Raw genomic sequence first — 16,952 nt, 5'->3', positions numbered from 1 at the left:
TAGTGAGGTAACAATCAGTCAGGAGTATCATGTCAAATACTTTAAGAGTGCATGTGTAGTTTTTAAAGAGTTGTCTGATTTACTTAAGTAAGGTCATTAATCCAGTGCACATATACATACACTCATGCACTTAGGTTTAATGACTGCCAAGCATTCTGAAATTTGTTGAAATTCGTCACCAGAGGAATAATTAAAGATTATACGATGCGCTGGATTAGATATGGTTCAGCTGCAATTATATTTTATCGAATCCAGATATGCCAGCAATAGTTACAGTAATGGAATGGTGCATATCGAGGAAATGTAGTGTGCGCGCTCCCTCAGCTGAAGCCAACTTTACACTGGGAGGAAATATTTTTTTAAGGATTTTGGAAGATAAATAGATTATACTTCAGGTAGCAGTGTATAAATAATGTGCAATCTACAAGTCTGCGTAGGATAAGGCAAGTAATGTAAATGTAAGAATTTGCTGCTTACTCCTAAGCTTGAGTGTGATTGGCACAGAGCTGAGAAACCTGCTGTTTGTTGGGTGGCAGACCTTACTTTATATTCCTTCCAATTTTTTCTAAGTTGCGAGGTTTGTAATAATGTGGCTGCTCATATTATCATTATTATTATTATTATTGTTATTATAATTTTTTAATATTTTATTTATAATCATTATTCTTTTCATTATTTTGGGGGAGCTATGAGCCTTTTTGGACAGTTTTCAGCTCATCGGTGGAGGTTTGATTCTTCAGAAGGGTTTATGGGGGGGAGGGTAGTTTTTCTGCTAGTCTAAAAATAAGCAATTTGCCTTCATTAAAAAAGGCACATAACACACACTTGTATTTAAAATTTTGAGTGTGTGTGATTTTTTTTTTTCAGCCTATTAGATATTTTGTGTTATGTTTTCTTTTTCAAGTTTCAGGTAATCTCTCAATTACCTCGTGCTTAGTGTTTATATGTTATGTCTTCACTGCTATCAGCTCTATTACTGTGTTATGCAAATGAGGGAGACAAGGACACACGGTGGGGTTATGTTGTGACGTAGCGACTATAGAGCAAGGGCAAGGTTTTTTAGCATTAAAATGACCGGTAAGTCAGGCCGATGACATTGCAAAACTTGCAGAACCTCTCCAGAGGGGAATACTTAGAAGCACTTTACGGGGGCTGCTTGAAGGGTTGGAGATATAAACATACTTTGATGCAGAATCTAGAGCAGTTTGATAACTTCAAGTCTGACATTTTGAATGAGCAGCTTTGTGACAGCTTGACAGCATATATATTTACAGCAAAGGTCATGGGGGGGTATGAATAAGGGAGGGGAGCACGTAAATATATATGCTTACACCTGAGAGTTGGCCTGTGCTGCGGCAGTCTATTACTGATGTCTGATAAATAGAGCAGTTGTTGCTTTAATTGCCTTGCCCAAAGGCACTTTGAGAGCAGTGCCAGCAGGAAACAGTTTAATTTCTTGTGTATTTTTAATACCGCTAACATATGTTACAATATTCATGGGATTACATTAATGACCTGTTAAAATTGCAGTCTCAAACCACTTGTGTTACAGCTGATTTCTTGATTACGAAAAAGCTTCTTTTTTTTTTTGCCCACAAGAAAAATCGGTTGGTTCTTTTTTCTTTTCTTTTTTTTAGATTGTAATATTCAGACTATTTGTAGGCAGAATTTAATCCCATTATTAAAACAATGTGGGACCTCTTATGTATAATAATTGAGTTAAATAGTATTTTCTCTTGCTCTGCTAAAGTATAATAACTGTCGTGCAGCAACACTAAATCTTCTTATCTGTTGCATGTCTGTGTAGCAAGTTATGGATACACTTTGTTCTTTGGCTACAGATATGCACACAAACAGTGGTGTTATGTCACACGTATAGTAGGCTTTAGATCACATTTGGCACACTTATAATTGAGATGTGAAATGCATGAGAACTGAATGGTGACATTTTAAAGTCTGACATTGAATCATCATTAAGCCTGAATAGTGGCTTGTGCGAAATCATTATGCTTTGGAAGTGAATTATTTTAGTAATTTTTGGTGATGTTTTTTCCCCTTGATTATTAGATAGTCTACAGTAGACAGCTGACAAACTGAGGAGATAGACCTGGCCAGACTCGATCAGGCAGTGTTGTGATTGCATGGTCGATGTCTTAACTCTTAATCCGCCGGGCTGTAAGAGCACAAGATAATAATTTCGGGACCCCGACTATATTGAAAAAAAAAGCCAGTTTAGTTTTGCATACCCGCCTCTTGTTGCTGGTGGCGTTGTAGTTTTTCATCGCACACATAAATCTGAAAATATGGATGATACTGATAATCCAGTAATAATGGAGGTAATCAATAGCTTTAGCAAAATGAAGTGTAGCAGATTGTTGTTTTGTTTGTGTTTTCTTGCTGGACATTTTTATCACTGGCTGAGTGTTTGACGGCATAATTGACAAACCAACGATTCTGCTGACTCAAATGCATGCAGACATTTATATTTCCCAGCTGCTAACGTGCTGTTGTTTACCCGTCAGTGTGCAGTAGAAGATTACAAACCTAAGGCGGCTGTCTGTATCGTCTTTCTCACCATTAGTCACTGTGCTGTATCTGCTGTGCTGTTGTATATCTTAACATTCACACTATCAAGATCGCATTGCATTAGGATCTATCATATCTCTGAGAAAGTTGCTCAGTGGCAATGGGGGAAAAATGAACCGGTCCAGCAAATATGGATGGTCCTGATGTGTTTGCAGATGTTGGGTTGATACAGGTCTCCCTCGTTTGCAGTGCCTGAACGAATCCTTAGCGGTTTGTCTGTCCTTGGTAACCTTGGAAAAAAGTGAGAATGGCTGAAGGTGCACTGACAGGAAGTTAGGTCGTATTAGCTGTGTAGTGCAAGTGTAAAGCCAAAATCATATGGATGTTTTTAGCTCTGTTATTTTAAATCTAATATTTTTCAGTATTAAATCAGTGTCACAAACACAAACACAGATGGTATTTTATTTAGTCTGATGTACTTTTAGATCAACTGCAAACCCCACTTTGATTTAAACATAAAATTTCCCTAGTGTTGAGATCAGGAGTGCTATAGAATCAGTTTTACTCCCAACTAAAAGAAGACAGGCACACCAACGCTGGTTTCATATGCTTCTTTATTTGGTATTAATGTTTTCTTTTGACTGTGTGCTCTACTTTTTGTCCGGTTATGAAAACACTCTAGCCTAGAATGAATGTGAATGAGACATATGGGGAAGCAAAGCCTGGGGGCTTCAAAACACACATGCTGGTAATTCAGAACATATTTACCATTTTTCATGATGCTTTGTTCAGTTTATAAATGTACAACTCAGAGCATCTGTTGCTGAAGATGTTTCAAATCAGGCCTGTATGAAGAAGGACATCATCAATTTTAATCTCAGACATAACAGTAGATTGATTTGATTTTTTTTTCTTACGTGAAGCTGTTACAAAGGCATACATGGGTTTATTTTTTTTTAATGCAAGATCTGATGGTGTGATAGCATGTTTAGGGTTTCTGAGCTTAATTCACTTCAACCAATAAAACCCAGTGATATGTAGTCAGCCCCCCCACCCCTCCACCCCCGGATTTTTTTTTTTTTTTTTTTTTTTGTCTTGGGTAAATCCAGCCTTTATAAAGTAACCCTTAGGTCAACCTATCCTTGCAGTTTAGGAGAAGCCAAAAAAAACAACAAAAAAACAGCCCAAGAGCAAAGCAGGAGAAAGGACAGGGAAGAGCAGCTGTTCCAGACAAATCTGAGCTTCATTCATCAGATAGTGTTAGGAAGTAAAGTCAAATGAGTGAGCTAAACTGACTCGCTCTTGTTTAAGTATAGCAGGTGCTCCATCTTCCGCGGTTAATTATGGCTGAAGGCGTTATTAGTTCTTTCTGTATCTGTTTCTGTCTCCTGTCCGCTCGTACGGGTCATCAGAGGTTTGTCAAAGCGGTAGTGTCATTTTTAGGCTACTACCAGCAAACGTGGCTCATGTTTGTAATGCTGTTGCATATTTCTAAGAGGTAAATTTTTTATATATTTATATATATATATATATATATATATATATATATATATATATATATATATATATATATATATATATATATATATATATATAGCCAATTTGCTTGTTGAGCATGACGGTAAAATTCTCATTACTGATTTGAGGATCATAACAAACTGCCTTTTCGAGGTGTTATTCCACGGCGAAAGTCAGCAGAGATTGACAGCACAGATATGAAACATTTATGTTGTAATTTCTTGTCTATTCTATTGCTATCACACGCGCACACCTGTGGACCTGCTCACACACTTATTGAGAGAAGCTGCAAGCTTTGATAAGGCTTTTCCTTTTAGTTTAAACACCACATCATCATGCTAGCGTAGATATGTCTTAAGAGAGAGGAAGAGAGTTTACCCAGGAGCTGCATTAATATATGAAATCCTTTTGTAAGATGTGAACTTAAGATATGTGCTGTTTCTCTGCCCTGATCTCCCACAGTCGCATGCAGAAGCAGCCCTCGGAGACCCTTAAGTAAAAGGCTGCGGAAGATAAAAAGATGATGGGGCAGGGTTGGTGGGGGGGATTCCTCCTGGTCTGTTCTCATTTATTACGTTGACGTATCTGCTTGTATGATGTCTTGAGGAAATCCACTTTTGCTCTTTGTGAGATCATGTTGCATCATATTACAAAGGTGTATCTAAACGTAATTTGAAGAAAGGGTCCTGTGAGGGTGATGCCAAGTCTATAAGGTGAGCACATACTCTAAAGATGTTTCACTGGAGACTACTGCTACGTGAGGTATGTCACCAGTAGTGCATCTTTAGCATGCCACTGTAGCCTCTTGGTTCTCATGAACTCGAGTGTGCACACTGGTTAGATGGTTAAGATTCATCTGAGACACCCACATTGCTAAAGGCACATATACTCTGATTGCAGGGTCCATTGAAAATGACATCACATTAGTGCTTGCCAGTCAATTGTACATAACAGGTACTGCTGCTGTAATTGAATCAGTGCAACAACAAAAAGTACCTCATACTGTGCATCCTACATTCAGCTAAAGATAACAGATGTTGGCAATAATAAAAGCCCAGAACAAAACAATACATTGTCTCAGAAAAAATTTAATGATATTTGACACATATGTAAATTTGTTCTGGTTTGATATAAAAAAAGAAATTTGGATTTCGCTGAATAGGTGAACACATTATTGTTGTTTTTCACAGTTGCATTTTGATTACAGTTTACATTTGAACACATTACACCTTCAGTTACAGTCATGTTTTCAATTACAATACGATATTGTAGTCATATCTCCCGGACCATTCGACTGTGTTTAGAGCAGATTGTTCGTTCGGCTCCAAGTCAGATTGCTTGTGATTTTTCCATAGTAAAGAAATTTCTCAGAGGGGGGTTAATGAAGTGTTGGTTTTTTTGTTGTTGTTTCTGTTGCTACTGTATGGTAGCCAAATAGCTATAGCTGAGTCAGAGCTCTGGCCCTCTACCCAACAGCGACACTCTTTGCATACTCTCGACATATGTTATCTACCATCTCATGGTTTGTTCCCAGAATTCCTTTCAAGAATCAAAAGAATGTACGAATATTTTGTTGCATCCAACTGTTGTAAAATTAAGATGAAAGCAATGGCACAGTAGATTTGTCTACAGACCATAAAGGAAAGTCATTTCTCAAACAAGAACATAGGCGAAAACAAACTAATAAATAGCTATTATTTATTTATTTTTTTACTGCTTAAAAAAACATGCAAGTTTAGAACAGACTAGAGTCAAATTACTGAAACAGGTGCACGTCTTACATCCAGTTCACTCAACCCAAGCCTGATGGTATGCGTGTTACATAAGAAAAAAAAAATGTTTCAGGAAGGAAGTATCAGGTGAAACTGAGACACTATAATCTCTGATACAGTCGTATTCAGTGCAAAGGGTAACTCCTGCCCAATAGGTATGAAGAAGCTTCCTACATGAAAACCTAAAGCTCTAATATGTAAAGCGAAGGGAAACAACTGCCTCGTCTCCTCTTCTTGTAGTTCTAAATTTCTCAGAGGAGTTATTCGTCATAAGTTGTGACCTAAAAAGGTACTGCTACATTTCACAGAAGGATTGGTTAATAAGGCCTCATTGCCCAATTTGGTTGCATTGCTCTGAGTGAGATTTAAGCAATCTGCAGTAACGTTTTTCTCTGCATGTAATTGTTTAAAAATATATATAATTTTAAACAGACTACATGAAATTTTTCCTGCTGTGTTAAAGTGTTCTCATGCGCACGTTCAAGACCAAACGCTTCATAGTGAATAGAAATTCTCAGCAGGACAGAAAAACAATTAGTTTATGTGGTGTGGTAAAATGATGTTTGATATATTTTGTATAAGCTTAAAAAGTAAGATACATTACCAAGTGTAGGACTTTGGTATTCAGAGCATAATGTGTTGTCTTTGCTCAAATAGGGTGCACAAAATAATTGAGTTTGAATTGGTTATGCCTGGGGCTAAGTGCTAAGACAAATCTTTAAATGAAATTCATTACAAGCAGAGTTACCGTGCCCAGGTGTTATTGAATTCATTTCTCATTTTGACCCGATTTAGAAAGATAACAGTAATAAGTGAGACTGACAGAGAAGATGACAGTGACATTGCACATCATGGTTTTCCTTCAAACAGATTAAAATGTAGTCAGTCTCAATGGCTTAATTGATCCGTGCAGATGGTGAATTTTCATCTCGTGTTTTCTTTCCATTGTTTTCCTCGGCGTGATGAGATATCATTTTCTTAAATAAATCCATCTGTGCCGAGAGAGTAGGAATGCATAGAATTGATATAGTAATTGTAAATATGTCAGTGTGTCACGTAGCACAATATGGAACAGCATGAAGAGTTTCATGATTTTCTTTTTCTCTTTTTTTCTTTTTTCCCTCCTCAAATTCAAATTTGCATCCAGGCGATGAGAGTTTAGGATGACATTGCTGTTTCAGACAGTTCCTCTTCACTGTAAGTGCAAGGTTGATGAGACCCCCCACCACATACCTTTATACCAGAGAAATTAATGAGGAAGATGTAGCTAATGAGATAACAAGCACAAGATGGAGAAACAGGCTGATCTGACGCATCCTCCCAGTTATTTGGCAATATCTGGAGGCGTCACCGGCCCCAGACTCTCATTTTCTTCCTGTCATATTCAATCAGCGATTCCTGCCTAAAATAAAAGTGGGCCTCTGCTGCGACCACGACCAGCGGAACATTGGTGTGGCTGGTCTCCACGCCAACTTTATTTTAACACTGGGGGTTCTTTCTTTCTTTTTTTGCTATACAGCATCAACAGCTAATTTGGGAGCACCAGTATTTAGGCCTGAAAACACAAATGGTAATTTACAGCAATTAATATGTGGTTTCCTAAGGTACATTGCTCAGTGCACTGAGTGTTGTGCCTAGAATGTGTCATTGAGCTCCATCAATTGTAGATAATTTGCCACAGTGAGTAATGAGGCCGGTGATATTGGCCAGCTCTCTTTAAATGCTTTGGTCTGCCTAGTGACAATCATGACGGGAAACAAAGCCAGTTGCTGGACTAAACTGTGCACCTGTATCATTTATAAGGAACCAGGCTAGCTGATAGGCCAACAGTAAATTTAAATGATAAGCTGTTTTGCAGTAGGGATTAATATACTGAGTAATCAGGTTCTTTTACTGCAGTTTACAAATGAACTGGTCACTGAGATTATACATATACGATTTTACTTTATTTAAAAAAAAACCCAATGTGCTGTTTGCCAGTAGTTGAGCTGAACAACATCGATTCTATGGGACTCATCTTAGCTTTACTCACTTTCATAGCAGGCACCTCCCTATACATTGTTTTCCACTTCCGGTAGTAGCTCCTTAACATTGGCGGAGATTAAAGCTGCCACAAAGCTGCCGTGATATAAACATGACAAAGACAAAGACCTCAGGATCTCTGGAGGACAAAGAAGGGACGGTGTCCTTCATTTTCAGTGTGTGGCAGTTTTTCATAGCAGGGGGAAACCGTGGCACACACTGTTCTCTTACCTATCTCTGTAGTCCAGGGGTGTCAAACTCAAATACACAGTGGGCCAAAATTCAAAACTGGAACAAAGTTATGGGCTAACATTAATATTTATTGAAAAAAAAATCTTCCTCCAGATATAAGAATGAATCTTTTCTTATGGACTCAAACAAGTTTTGCTGAAAAACTGAATATGGAACAAGCAAAGCTTAATACTAAACGATATATATATTAGCTGTATAATACCAGTAGGCCAGCTCTAATAGTAATTTGGCATGGCTTCGCGGGCCAAATGTAATTAGGCTGCGGGCCAAATTTGGCCCGCGGGCCAGAGTTTGACACCTATGCTGTAGTCTGTCAGCTACCCAGAGCCATGACCTAGTCTGCCCTTTAGTGAAACATCACCCTATCCTTAACCCGACTGTGTCAAAGATTAGACGCAGTAATGTAGCGGTACCACCGTCTTACAGAAATGTCTTTGTTCTGTGTTCTTTTTACTGCTTTGCTGTGCTATTCATATTGACTTTAATTTGTAATTGTGATAACTTTGTCAGCTCTTAAAGGCGACTCTAGGTTTGAAGAGTACATGTTAATTATGAAGCTTTTGTAAATCTTAAAAAAGATAAATTATTATCATTGTTCACAATTTCTCAGCCATTGATGAGATATTCAAGCAATTTGAAAAAGAAAGGTTTGTTCTTCCTCTTGATTTATGCATTCATAGAGCAAAATATTCTCGGGGTGGGGGATCCTGTTTAAAAAAATAATCCAACATCATAGCCATATAATAAATACCCAATATAGTACAACTGCCACTGAAGTACCAGTAATTATATTCTCGAGGAGTCTAAAGGAGTCAAAATGGGGCAGTGTGGAGGTTTCACCCCGGGGTCCTTTGTGGACACCTGTTCGGTGCCTTTCACCCCAAAGATATACCAGCCTATCCTTTAACAACAATTTTGCTATTCTTTTCTCATTTCAGATTGATCCTAAGGTTGCCTTTCCCCGTCGCGCCCAGCCTAAGGTAAGAATAAATTGGTCACTATCCCCGCTCAAAGCAAATGATTTTGTCTCATGTCACTAGCTTACCTAATTTTGTGTGCTCACACAGCAGATACGAAGAGATAAAAAAAAATAGTCTGCACCCATTGTTCTCACCTTGTCTGCGCTGTTTCACCAAAGCAATTAAAGTTGAAAACATGAGACTTAAAGGAAATTTTCAGCATGATTAAGGTTATGTTGTTTTTCTGCGTTACTCCACTGTTTTCTTTCCATATAATATTTTTTCCATTGTTTTTATCCTGATTTGCTTATTTCATCCCTCATCACAGCTGTTTGCAGTGGCAAATGTTTTGAAATGAACTCTGTCTTATTATTACAATCCTGTAGCAGAGGTTTCCGATTTTAGTCTGCAGCAGTATTAAATCAAGCTTTATTGTCTGTTTAATGCATCAGAGTCTAAGTGGTGAAACCATCTTGCTTTGGCAACTTGCCTCTTGACTTGACAGGGTCATGACTGACAGGAGACAGGCTCTAATATATCTGCAGAGAATGCAGGCTGTTGGTTGAAACTTTTACATTTGGGTGAAAGGAGGAAATCTGATTATTTGAAAGTGGAATCAAGACCTTCCTTTCATGTGGTTTTGAAGGTGCACATTATGCAGAATGGTGAATTATATTTTGGAGTGAACAGGCCTGTATTACCCTTACTGAATTTGCGAGAAATGATTGGTGACTTCTCAGTGACAGTGATGAATTGCATTTACTGGTTGAATTCGAAGTCTGTTGAGTTGGTCTGGAGTTGAATGGGATTGAATATCACAAGTGATTAAGAAATATCTTTGTTGTGTTGCATGCGTGTAGAATTTCTCACAATTAGCACTGAAACAATGGGTGATTTTAAAAAATAAGCCCAACTCCAATCACGCAGGAACTGTGGTAGAGGCTCTTCATGATGCACATTATCTTTTGTCTTCTTGATTACTGTTCTTGAGCAGTTCTATTGACAATTAAAAATTCAGCATGTGCAGATGGTGTTGTGGCATACAGTCAAAGGCTCTGTTGACATGCCCTCTCACACCATCCCCCACTTTTTACTGTGGAGGCTATAGCACATCACACTGTAGCGCTATTCAGCATCGCTATCAGGGCTTTTTCCACCTAAACCAGGTGGAAATCGATAATAGATTTTCTCCTTTCCACCGGATCAGAGAGAGGCATTGTTAAAGACTTGGTTAGGTTTCAAATAAGGAATTGGCAGTGCAGACTTTCAAAGCCAGAGCACATGGTGACTTAAGGATATCGGCATATGGCTGAAAAACTACCAGTCTTTCTCTGTTTTCTTGTGTGGCAAGTATATTGCTTTAACTTCGTCTGCTGTAAGCCCTGCTCATAAAAGTCCAAGGTGCAGTAAAACAGCTCAGATGTTTGATGATGCTTCCAGTTTTTAAGTGGAGAAGAAACTCCACTGCTGTCGTGGTTATTGCTGATCTTTTTTAAAAGAGCATTCTACCACTTTTTCTTTTCTTTTTTTTGCCATGACTCACACAGAAATACAATATTTTGAGCAGTTCTACAGGTCTTAAACATATTTGTCATTCTACCTTGCGTGATTCATAACTCAGTGAAGTAATGACACCATAACAGAATTTGTGGCACTACACAAACTTTGTACCAATGATTTATAAAATGGCTATAGGGCAAGCTTGTTAGAGGAGAAAAATGGCTGTATTGAATGTGGATTATAAAGGATCTTAAAGCAATGGGATTAAGCCAGATAGATTAACATTGCATGGGTTTGTACTTTAAAAGACCTTTAAAAGAAGTCTCATTTGGAACTTCCCATTTAGAAAGTTCTCTCTGTCTCGCTGTGGCAGATACTTTCTTTTGTCCCTTTTCCCCGACTCCGCTGTGTGCCTGCCTGGCTGCTTATGCCTGCCGGTGAATAGGGTTTTGTTTAAGGAAGCTCGTCTTGGCAGTTGCCTCGGCGGCACGAGCTTCGGGGAGCAAATCGTGACGAGACCAATCAGCGTTAATTTTCTCACGGCTAGCAATGACCTCACAGGTGAACCCTGCCAATGACCTCGCGCTGCCGAACGCTGCGGCATGGTAACTCTATACAGTATGTACATCACGTAGAGTAATGCTGAAAACAGACAGGAGGTGAAGGTGAACACGGAGGACATTTCACTGTAAACAACTGAAGGTGTTAGTGCTGGGATGACAGGATCACAGGAAAAACATCTTGTATCAGCAGGCATAACTGACACTGCCCCAAAACATGGACAGTTCCAAGTGTCAAGAGACAGTGAGAAAGGCGACAGACGATCATTGGGGTACCTTAAAGTGGACACGCCCTCATTTTGATTCATATCTGACGTAACATGTACGACAAATCAGTTTGCCTTCATTTGTACGGTTTAAGAAAAAACGTGAAACCTTTGTGTTTCTAATGTCAGCATTGCATGAAATGGAAGTTGCTGTCATAATAAGACAGTTGACTTTTTTGTTTTTGTTTGTACGAGTCAGTTTTTTGCAGATATGACGAGTAAGTCACAGAGCACTGTTTCCCTCTGATTTCCACCCAGCGTTTGAGAATCATGTATATGTATGATTTGAGTAATCTTAGGGGGGTTTTGTGACTATCTGCACCAGAATATTGGTAAAGGGCACAAAGGGGAGATAACCACAGGTCCTGTCAATCAAAGAAAACAGGCTAAAGAAATGCAAACTGGCACCCACATTACAAATGAATAATGTCACCCAACTAAGGCTTATCTCATGACTTAAAAAGAACATTTTGTATTATAAATAGAAGCTGTGCTTACAAGTTATGTCAAAGGTATCAATATAGACCGGTCCACAAATATTCAGGGATTAGGTTGCATCTGAGGATGATTGACAGATGAGAATGAAAGGATTAAACAATGATGATGTGATGCAAAGTGCTTTATGCACATTCATTTATGCCTCGTCTCCTCTTAGCCTGGCTGGGGATAGCCGTGGCTTTGTTAGATAGGCTGCTAAAAGTAGCTTTAGAATGCCAGGATTTCTCTGCAAATTCTCAACGTGTAGTTTCCCTTTTGACAGAAATGATTTTATTATCACATTTACGTACTTTAGATGCATTGCAATGAGGTTACTTTTGAACAAGGGATGCGAATACCAAATTTATTCATCACCACGTACTATAGTTTTGTGTAAAACTGTAAAAATATTTGTCTACATTTCTGGAAATTAGTTAGCAGATGTGCTAAGTGTAAGAAACAGGGCTTTTCTTTTTTTCTGGAGTCTGAAACATCCTGCTCTAATTAATAACAACAATAATGGGAATGTAAAATGGTACTGATTAAATAACCTTTTGGGCTTAATCAGACAGATAGTAGTACATAATCGTCTCGTTATCAGTGTAGATGCTTGATAGATTTTTAAAGTCTATTGCAAACCCCTTAAATTTTAGCAAGTTTTAAATCTGCCGTTCAGAATTGCTATTTTTCCCCAACTAAATTTCAGGCTTGTTTAGGAATTGAAAATTCTCTGAAAAATAAAGAGAAACTATCAACAACCCACCCACCTTTTCAGTACTGCCACTGTATATAGAAGGCAGTAAAGAAGACAGAGATGAGTTGATGCTGTTCCGTGCGATCTTCTCGTTTGATATTTTGCAGTAACGCTCAAACTGAAACGTGTAAACGAGCCCCGCTCTGGGTTTCCTGGAGAAATCAAAGAGACGGCTTCTGCCGACATTGCTCGAGATTTACCACTCAACTGTTGGCGTCATTACCGCTGCTGCCGGTGCTTTTGTTTCCCACAGTGGAGTCACACACAACCATGGCATGTCCCAGCATGATTTTAATTGCCAGTGGGACTGTGGCCACTTCAGTGGGAGATGAGTTCTGATGGCTTGTTATGGAAATGAAAGGAAAGAGCAACATCCATTTACAGAGCAATGGGCGTAACCCTTCCCTTGTACCTCATAAAGGGATTTGCCATGTAAGCCATTGAGAACAGGTAGTCGGTGTGTCTCTGGGAGTCTATAGGATGTTGAATCTTTGTGCTGGAAAAAAGAAATGTGTACTGCAAAAAAAGCAACTGTGACAATACTTTGAGAGATGCTCGTTTTGTTTGCCGCTGCAGTTTTCTTTACTGAAACTTAAGATTTGCAAACCGCTTGCTTTATCAGGTAACTGTGGTAGTAAACTGGTTGAGATCATTTAGTGGCATCAGACAGATCCACCATTAAACCACTGTCCTGAATTTTACTTCAGATTGTGGCAGCTGTGACTGTGGCTTCCCTGTTCACGGCCCTCTGTTAGTGCTAGCCGGTCTCTGACAGCTGGAGTTTCCCCCCTTTCTCTTTGCCTCCTTCTTTGTCTCCCTGTCTGTCTTTGCACGTCACTTTCCCTTTTTTCCTTTGCCTCTTTTCTTTCCTCTATCTTTCTTTTTTCTTCTTCTGTGAATGGCAAATTGACCAGTGCCCCAACCTCCTCCACTTGTCTGCGTTCCACACATCTCTCTTAGGGACTGTTTGTGCTTTATGTGGCTGCTTGCAGAAGAAAAAACCTCCCAGGTGTATTGAGGTTCTAGAAATTTCAAGACTCAAGTTTTAATGAAGTCAACTAACAAAGCTGCATTCCCTTCCCCAGGCCATTTGTGCTGTGACCACATGTACACACACTGTATTGGAAACAGGTAGTTTGATATCCACATTTGAAAACAAAACTGTCTCCTTTGCTTGCTCCTTTGTTTTCTTTTTATATTTTATCTCTCAATCTATCATTCTTCCTCACTGCAGCATCCTCCCCTTTCTGTGCCCGTTTCTTTCTTAGTCTTTCAGGATTACAAGGCCTTGTAAATCTAGTCTTACACCTTGCTCAGTTATTTGATCTAGATTTAGCATTATGATATTCCCCTTGTCAAAATGATCCTTATTTTAAATGACACAGCTCACTGCTGGGAAAATGAAACCTCCGTAGCTGCCAGCCCCTTTGAATGTCCCTGTGAGTTTATTAAAAGCACCAGCTTCCCCGTTCCAACTCAGATCTGCACAGCTGCACGAGTCCGAAAGAATATTCAAGGACAAAAGTCTATAATGTAATTCGTGCAACAGAATGCCGGATCATTATCTTTGGTGAGCGTCACTTTATGACTGTGAGCCCTCCCAAATATTTCCAGTGTTAAAGAACATTATTTCCTATTAGACTTCTTCTTTTTCAAGCAATTTCTGCTGTGCAGATAGCACACAGAGTAGAAGAAAGAGAGCGAATGTTGTGTTGTGCAGGCTATTATCCGAACCTGACATTGCATTTCAAGGCTTGTGGCACAGGTCTTATCCCGGTGAGTGACCAAGATGTCCAGCTGAAAGAAAAAAATTTTTTTTTCTTTATCTCTTGAAATAAATGCACTTTTGAAATCAGGCTTTACAAGTGACACTAAATGCTCCTCACTGAGACCAAGAGACAGTCCGATAGTAAGAAAAGACAACTTTGACCAAGACGACAGGAAAGTGACAAGCAACTTGATGGGAATTCTTCGCTGTCACTCTTGTGTCACCCCCTGAAAAAAGCAGATGTGCAGCCAACATGAATAAGCCCCTCCTCAGGCGGAGGTTGACACAAGGAGTTGTTTTTTCCCCCTGTGGTAATGGCTGCTGTGCTGAAGCTGGAGATGGGTTTAAATCCCTGACCCGTCAGCTCCTTTGCTTTCAGTGGCCTCGGTGGAACTGCTCCAGATGAAAATGGGGCCAGAGCAGAGACATATGAATGACTGTTTGTTTGGTGGTCAGACACAATCACCAACTGAGTGACCCAGTTAACGGGTAGTCAAAGCGATGCTCAGTTTGATTCGTGCATTTTTTTTTCCTTTTAATGTTTCACACTTTCTAAATGTATCCTGTGTTCCTTTTTTTTATGCCTTCCACCAATATTTATACTTCAACTGAAATATAAATGATTTGTAAATGTGAATGCTAGTGTAATTATTATTATTATTGTTATTATTTATTTTACTGCAAATATAATACGAATACGCATTTTCTTTTGTTTGAATAATTGCTATTGCGCTTATAAACGGAGGGTGCGTGCGTGCGATTCTTCTTTCCTCTGCCTCCTTTTTTTTCCCTGCTGTGGTCTCCTTGGTTGCGGGTGGAGAGTAATTAGGTTTTCTAGGGGATTGAGGGGCTCTTACAATGCTTACCAATGGCAGCCGTCAGGCAGGCTAGTGCTGGCAGGGCAGAGAGGACAGAGGGCTGTGCAGGAGCCTGGCACTGCTAAACCTGATGCTGACTGACAGTAATGAGGACAGCTTGCTAGCCAGGATAGAGAGGAGAGGCGTGCAGAGGAGAGGAGGGCATGGTCCTCCACTATACCTCTCAAGACCTCTTATCAAAGCCTCTGTGCGCACACACACACACACACACACACACTCACACACGTACCACTAGAAATACAAACACAAGCACACACAAGTTCAACATGTACTAGGTAGACCAGAGCAGATACATCACAGGTCGGTGTAATACCTGTGTTCTTGGGCTTTACTTATAAATCTAATAAAAAGGATCAGAAATAAGGTAAACTGTGATTACTGGAAAAACATTTTAGCACATCTGGAGACGTTTTGTTCGGTCTCTGGAAAATAGCCTTTAAGTACTTAGAAAGGAACAATGCATTTCCTGAAATATGTATAGTAAATGACTTTAGTGTTGTTTTTTTGTTTGTTGCTGTAGTTACAAAAAAATCGACTGCAGTTGGTTATTAGGATTTGCTTTTGCAGTTGTTTCTGATCACGATGTCACCAGGAATCTAAGTGGCTTTGGTCAGCACAGCGCAGCAGCATCACTGACCTTGGGGCCTCATCAGCTGTAGCACTCTTGGATATTAGCGCTCTTCAATAATGCGGCAGGTCTTGTAAAAAAAAAAAAAAAAAAAAAAAAAATTGGTTTCACAATAACATCTTTTTTTCCACCCTCTCAAGTCTTTACCCATCCAAGGCATTACATCGGGGAGGGGCTTTAGAAGGCATTTCTAATTTTTTAACTGTGACCTCTTTGAGATCGCGTTCGAATGAAACACGGGGAATAATTAAAAAGCGACGGCCAGCTTAATCAGGATGATGAGTTCTATTGTGCTGTCAGACACGTTACCTTGCCATCCAATTTTGATTTCTCATTGCTTCTCAATAACTTTACACCTGTGTTTCTGCTTTTGTACATGCTGTCTGGGATCGGTACAACAAAGAGTGACATATGGCACCCACAGCAAGAGAGGCTCAGGGGTGTCAAGATGTGTGAAGTTATTACAAATAGACCTATGGCTATTTATAATAGCAGCATTTCTTACTGGAAAAATGAGGAGAAGCTTTAGGAGGATCTCTGAGTATATGATTATTTTTTATTAATAAGTACACATCAAGGCTATAAATGTGATATTGCTTTAAAGCGACTTAGCTGGAGTTTTGAGGTCGAATTTAACTGGTGCTTATTTATTTATATTAATATTTTTATTTTTATTTAAAAATAAAACCTGACAGAACATGTTGTGTTTTGTAAATCTGTCTTTTTTCTTCTTTTTTTTAGAGCTTTATTCGTGACTCATCTCCAGGAGTAAGGTTTTAAACATTCAGTAGCCACACTGCATCCAGAGTTGATTTGTAATTATAAAAGTGAAGCTTAAGTGTGATCTTTTTGAGTTGGATGTGTCTGTGGGACTGGAAGGATGCCTGACCAGCTCACTGAAGTGTTCTGCCATGATTGGATCCAGTTGTCATTCTAGTGTAAGATATTGGAATTTCGCCTGCCAGATAGCTCTTTCTCACTTTGACGTTGTTTGACAGTTCAGTTTTTATGTGCTGCCCTGATTTTTTTTTTTTTTTATTTATTTTTTTCAGGGCACCAACCTTTCAGATTA

General features: G+C 39.1%; 1 protein-coding gene across 7 annotated transcripts in view; it reads left to right on the top strand.

The window, feature by feature from the left end:
- Positions 1-16,952, top strand: part of msi2b (musashi RNA-binding protein 2b) — a 262,995-nt gene that overhangs the window by 2,347 nt on the left and 243,696 nt on the right. For all 7 annotated transcript variants that reach the window (XM_039618135.1, XM_039618134.1, XM_039618133.1 and 4 more), the window contains exon 5: positions 9,029-9,070. In XM_039618135.1, coding sequence (XP_039474069.1) covers positions 9,029-9,070 — 42 coding nt within the window. The remainder of the gene's footprint in view (positions 1-9,028; positions 9,071-16,952) is intronic.

Source organism: Oreochromis aureus, linkage group 10, assembly GCF_013358895.1.
Source record: "Oreochromis aureus strain Israel breed Guangdong linkage group 10, ZZ_aureus, whole genome shotgun sequence".
Taxonomy (NCBI): Eukaryota; Metazoa; Chordata; class Actinopteri; order Cichliformes; family Cichlidae; genus Oreochromis; species Oreochromis aureus.
Note: the sequence above shows the minus strand (reverse complement) of the source record. Positions and strands in the feature narration are given on the sequence as shown.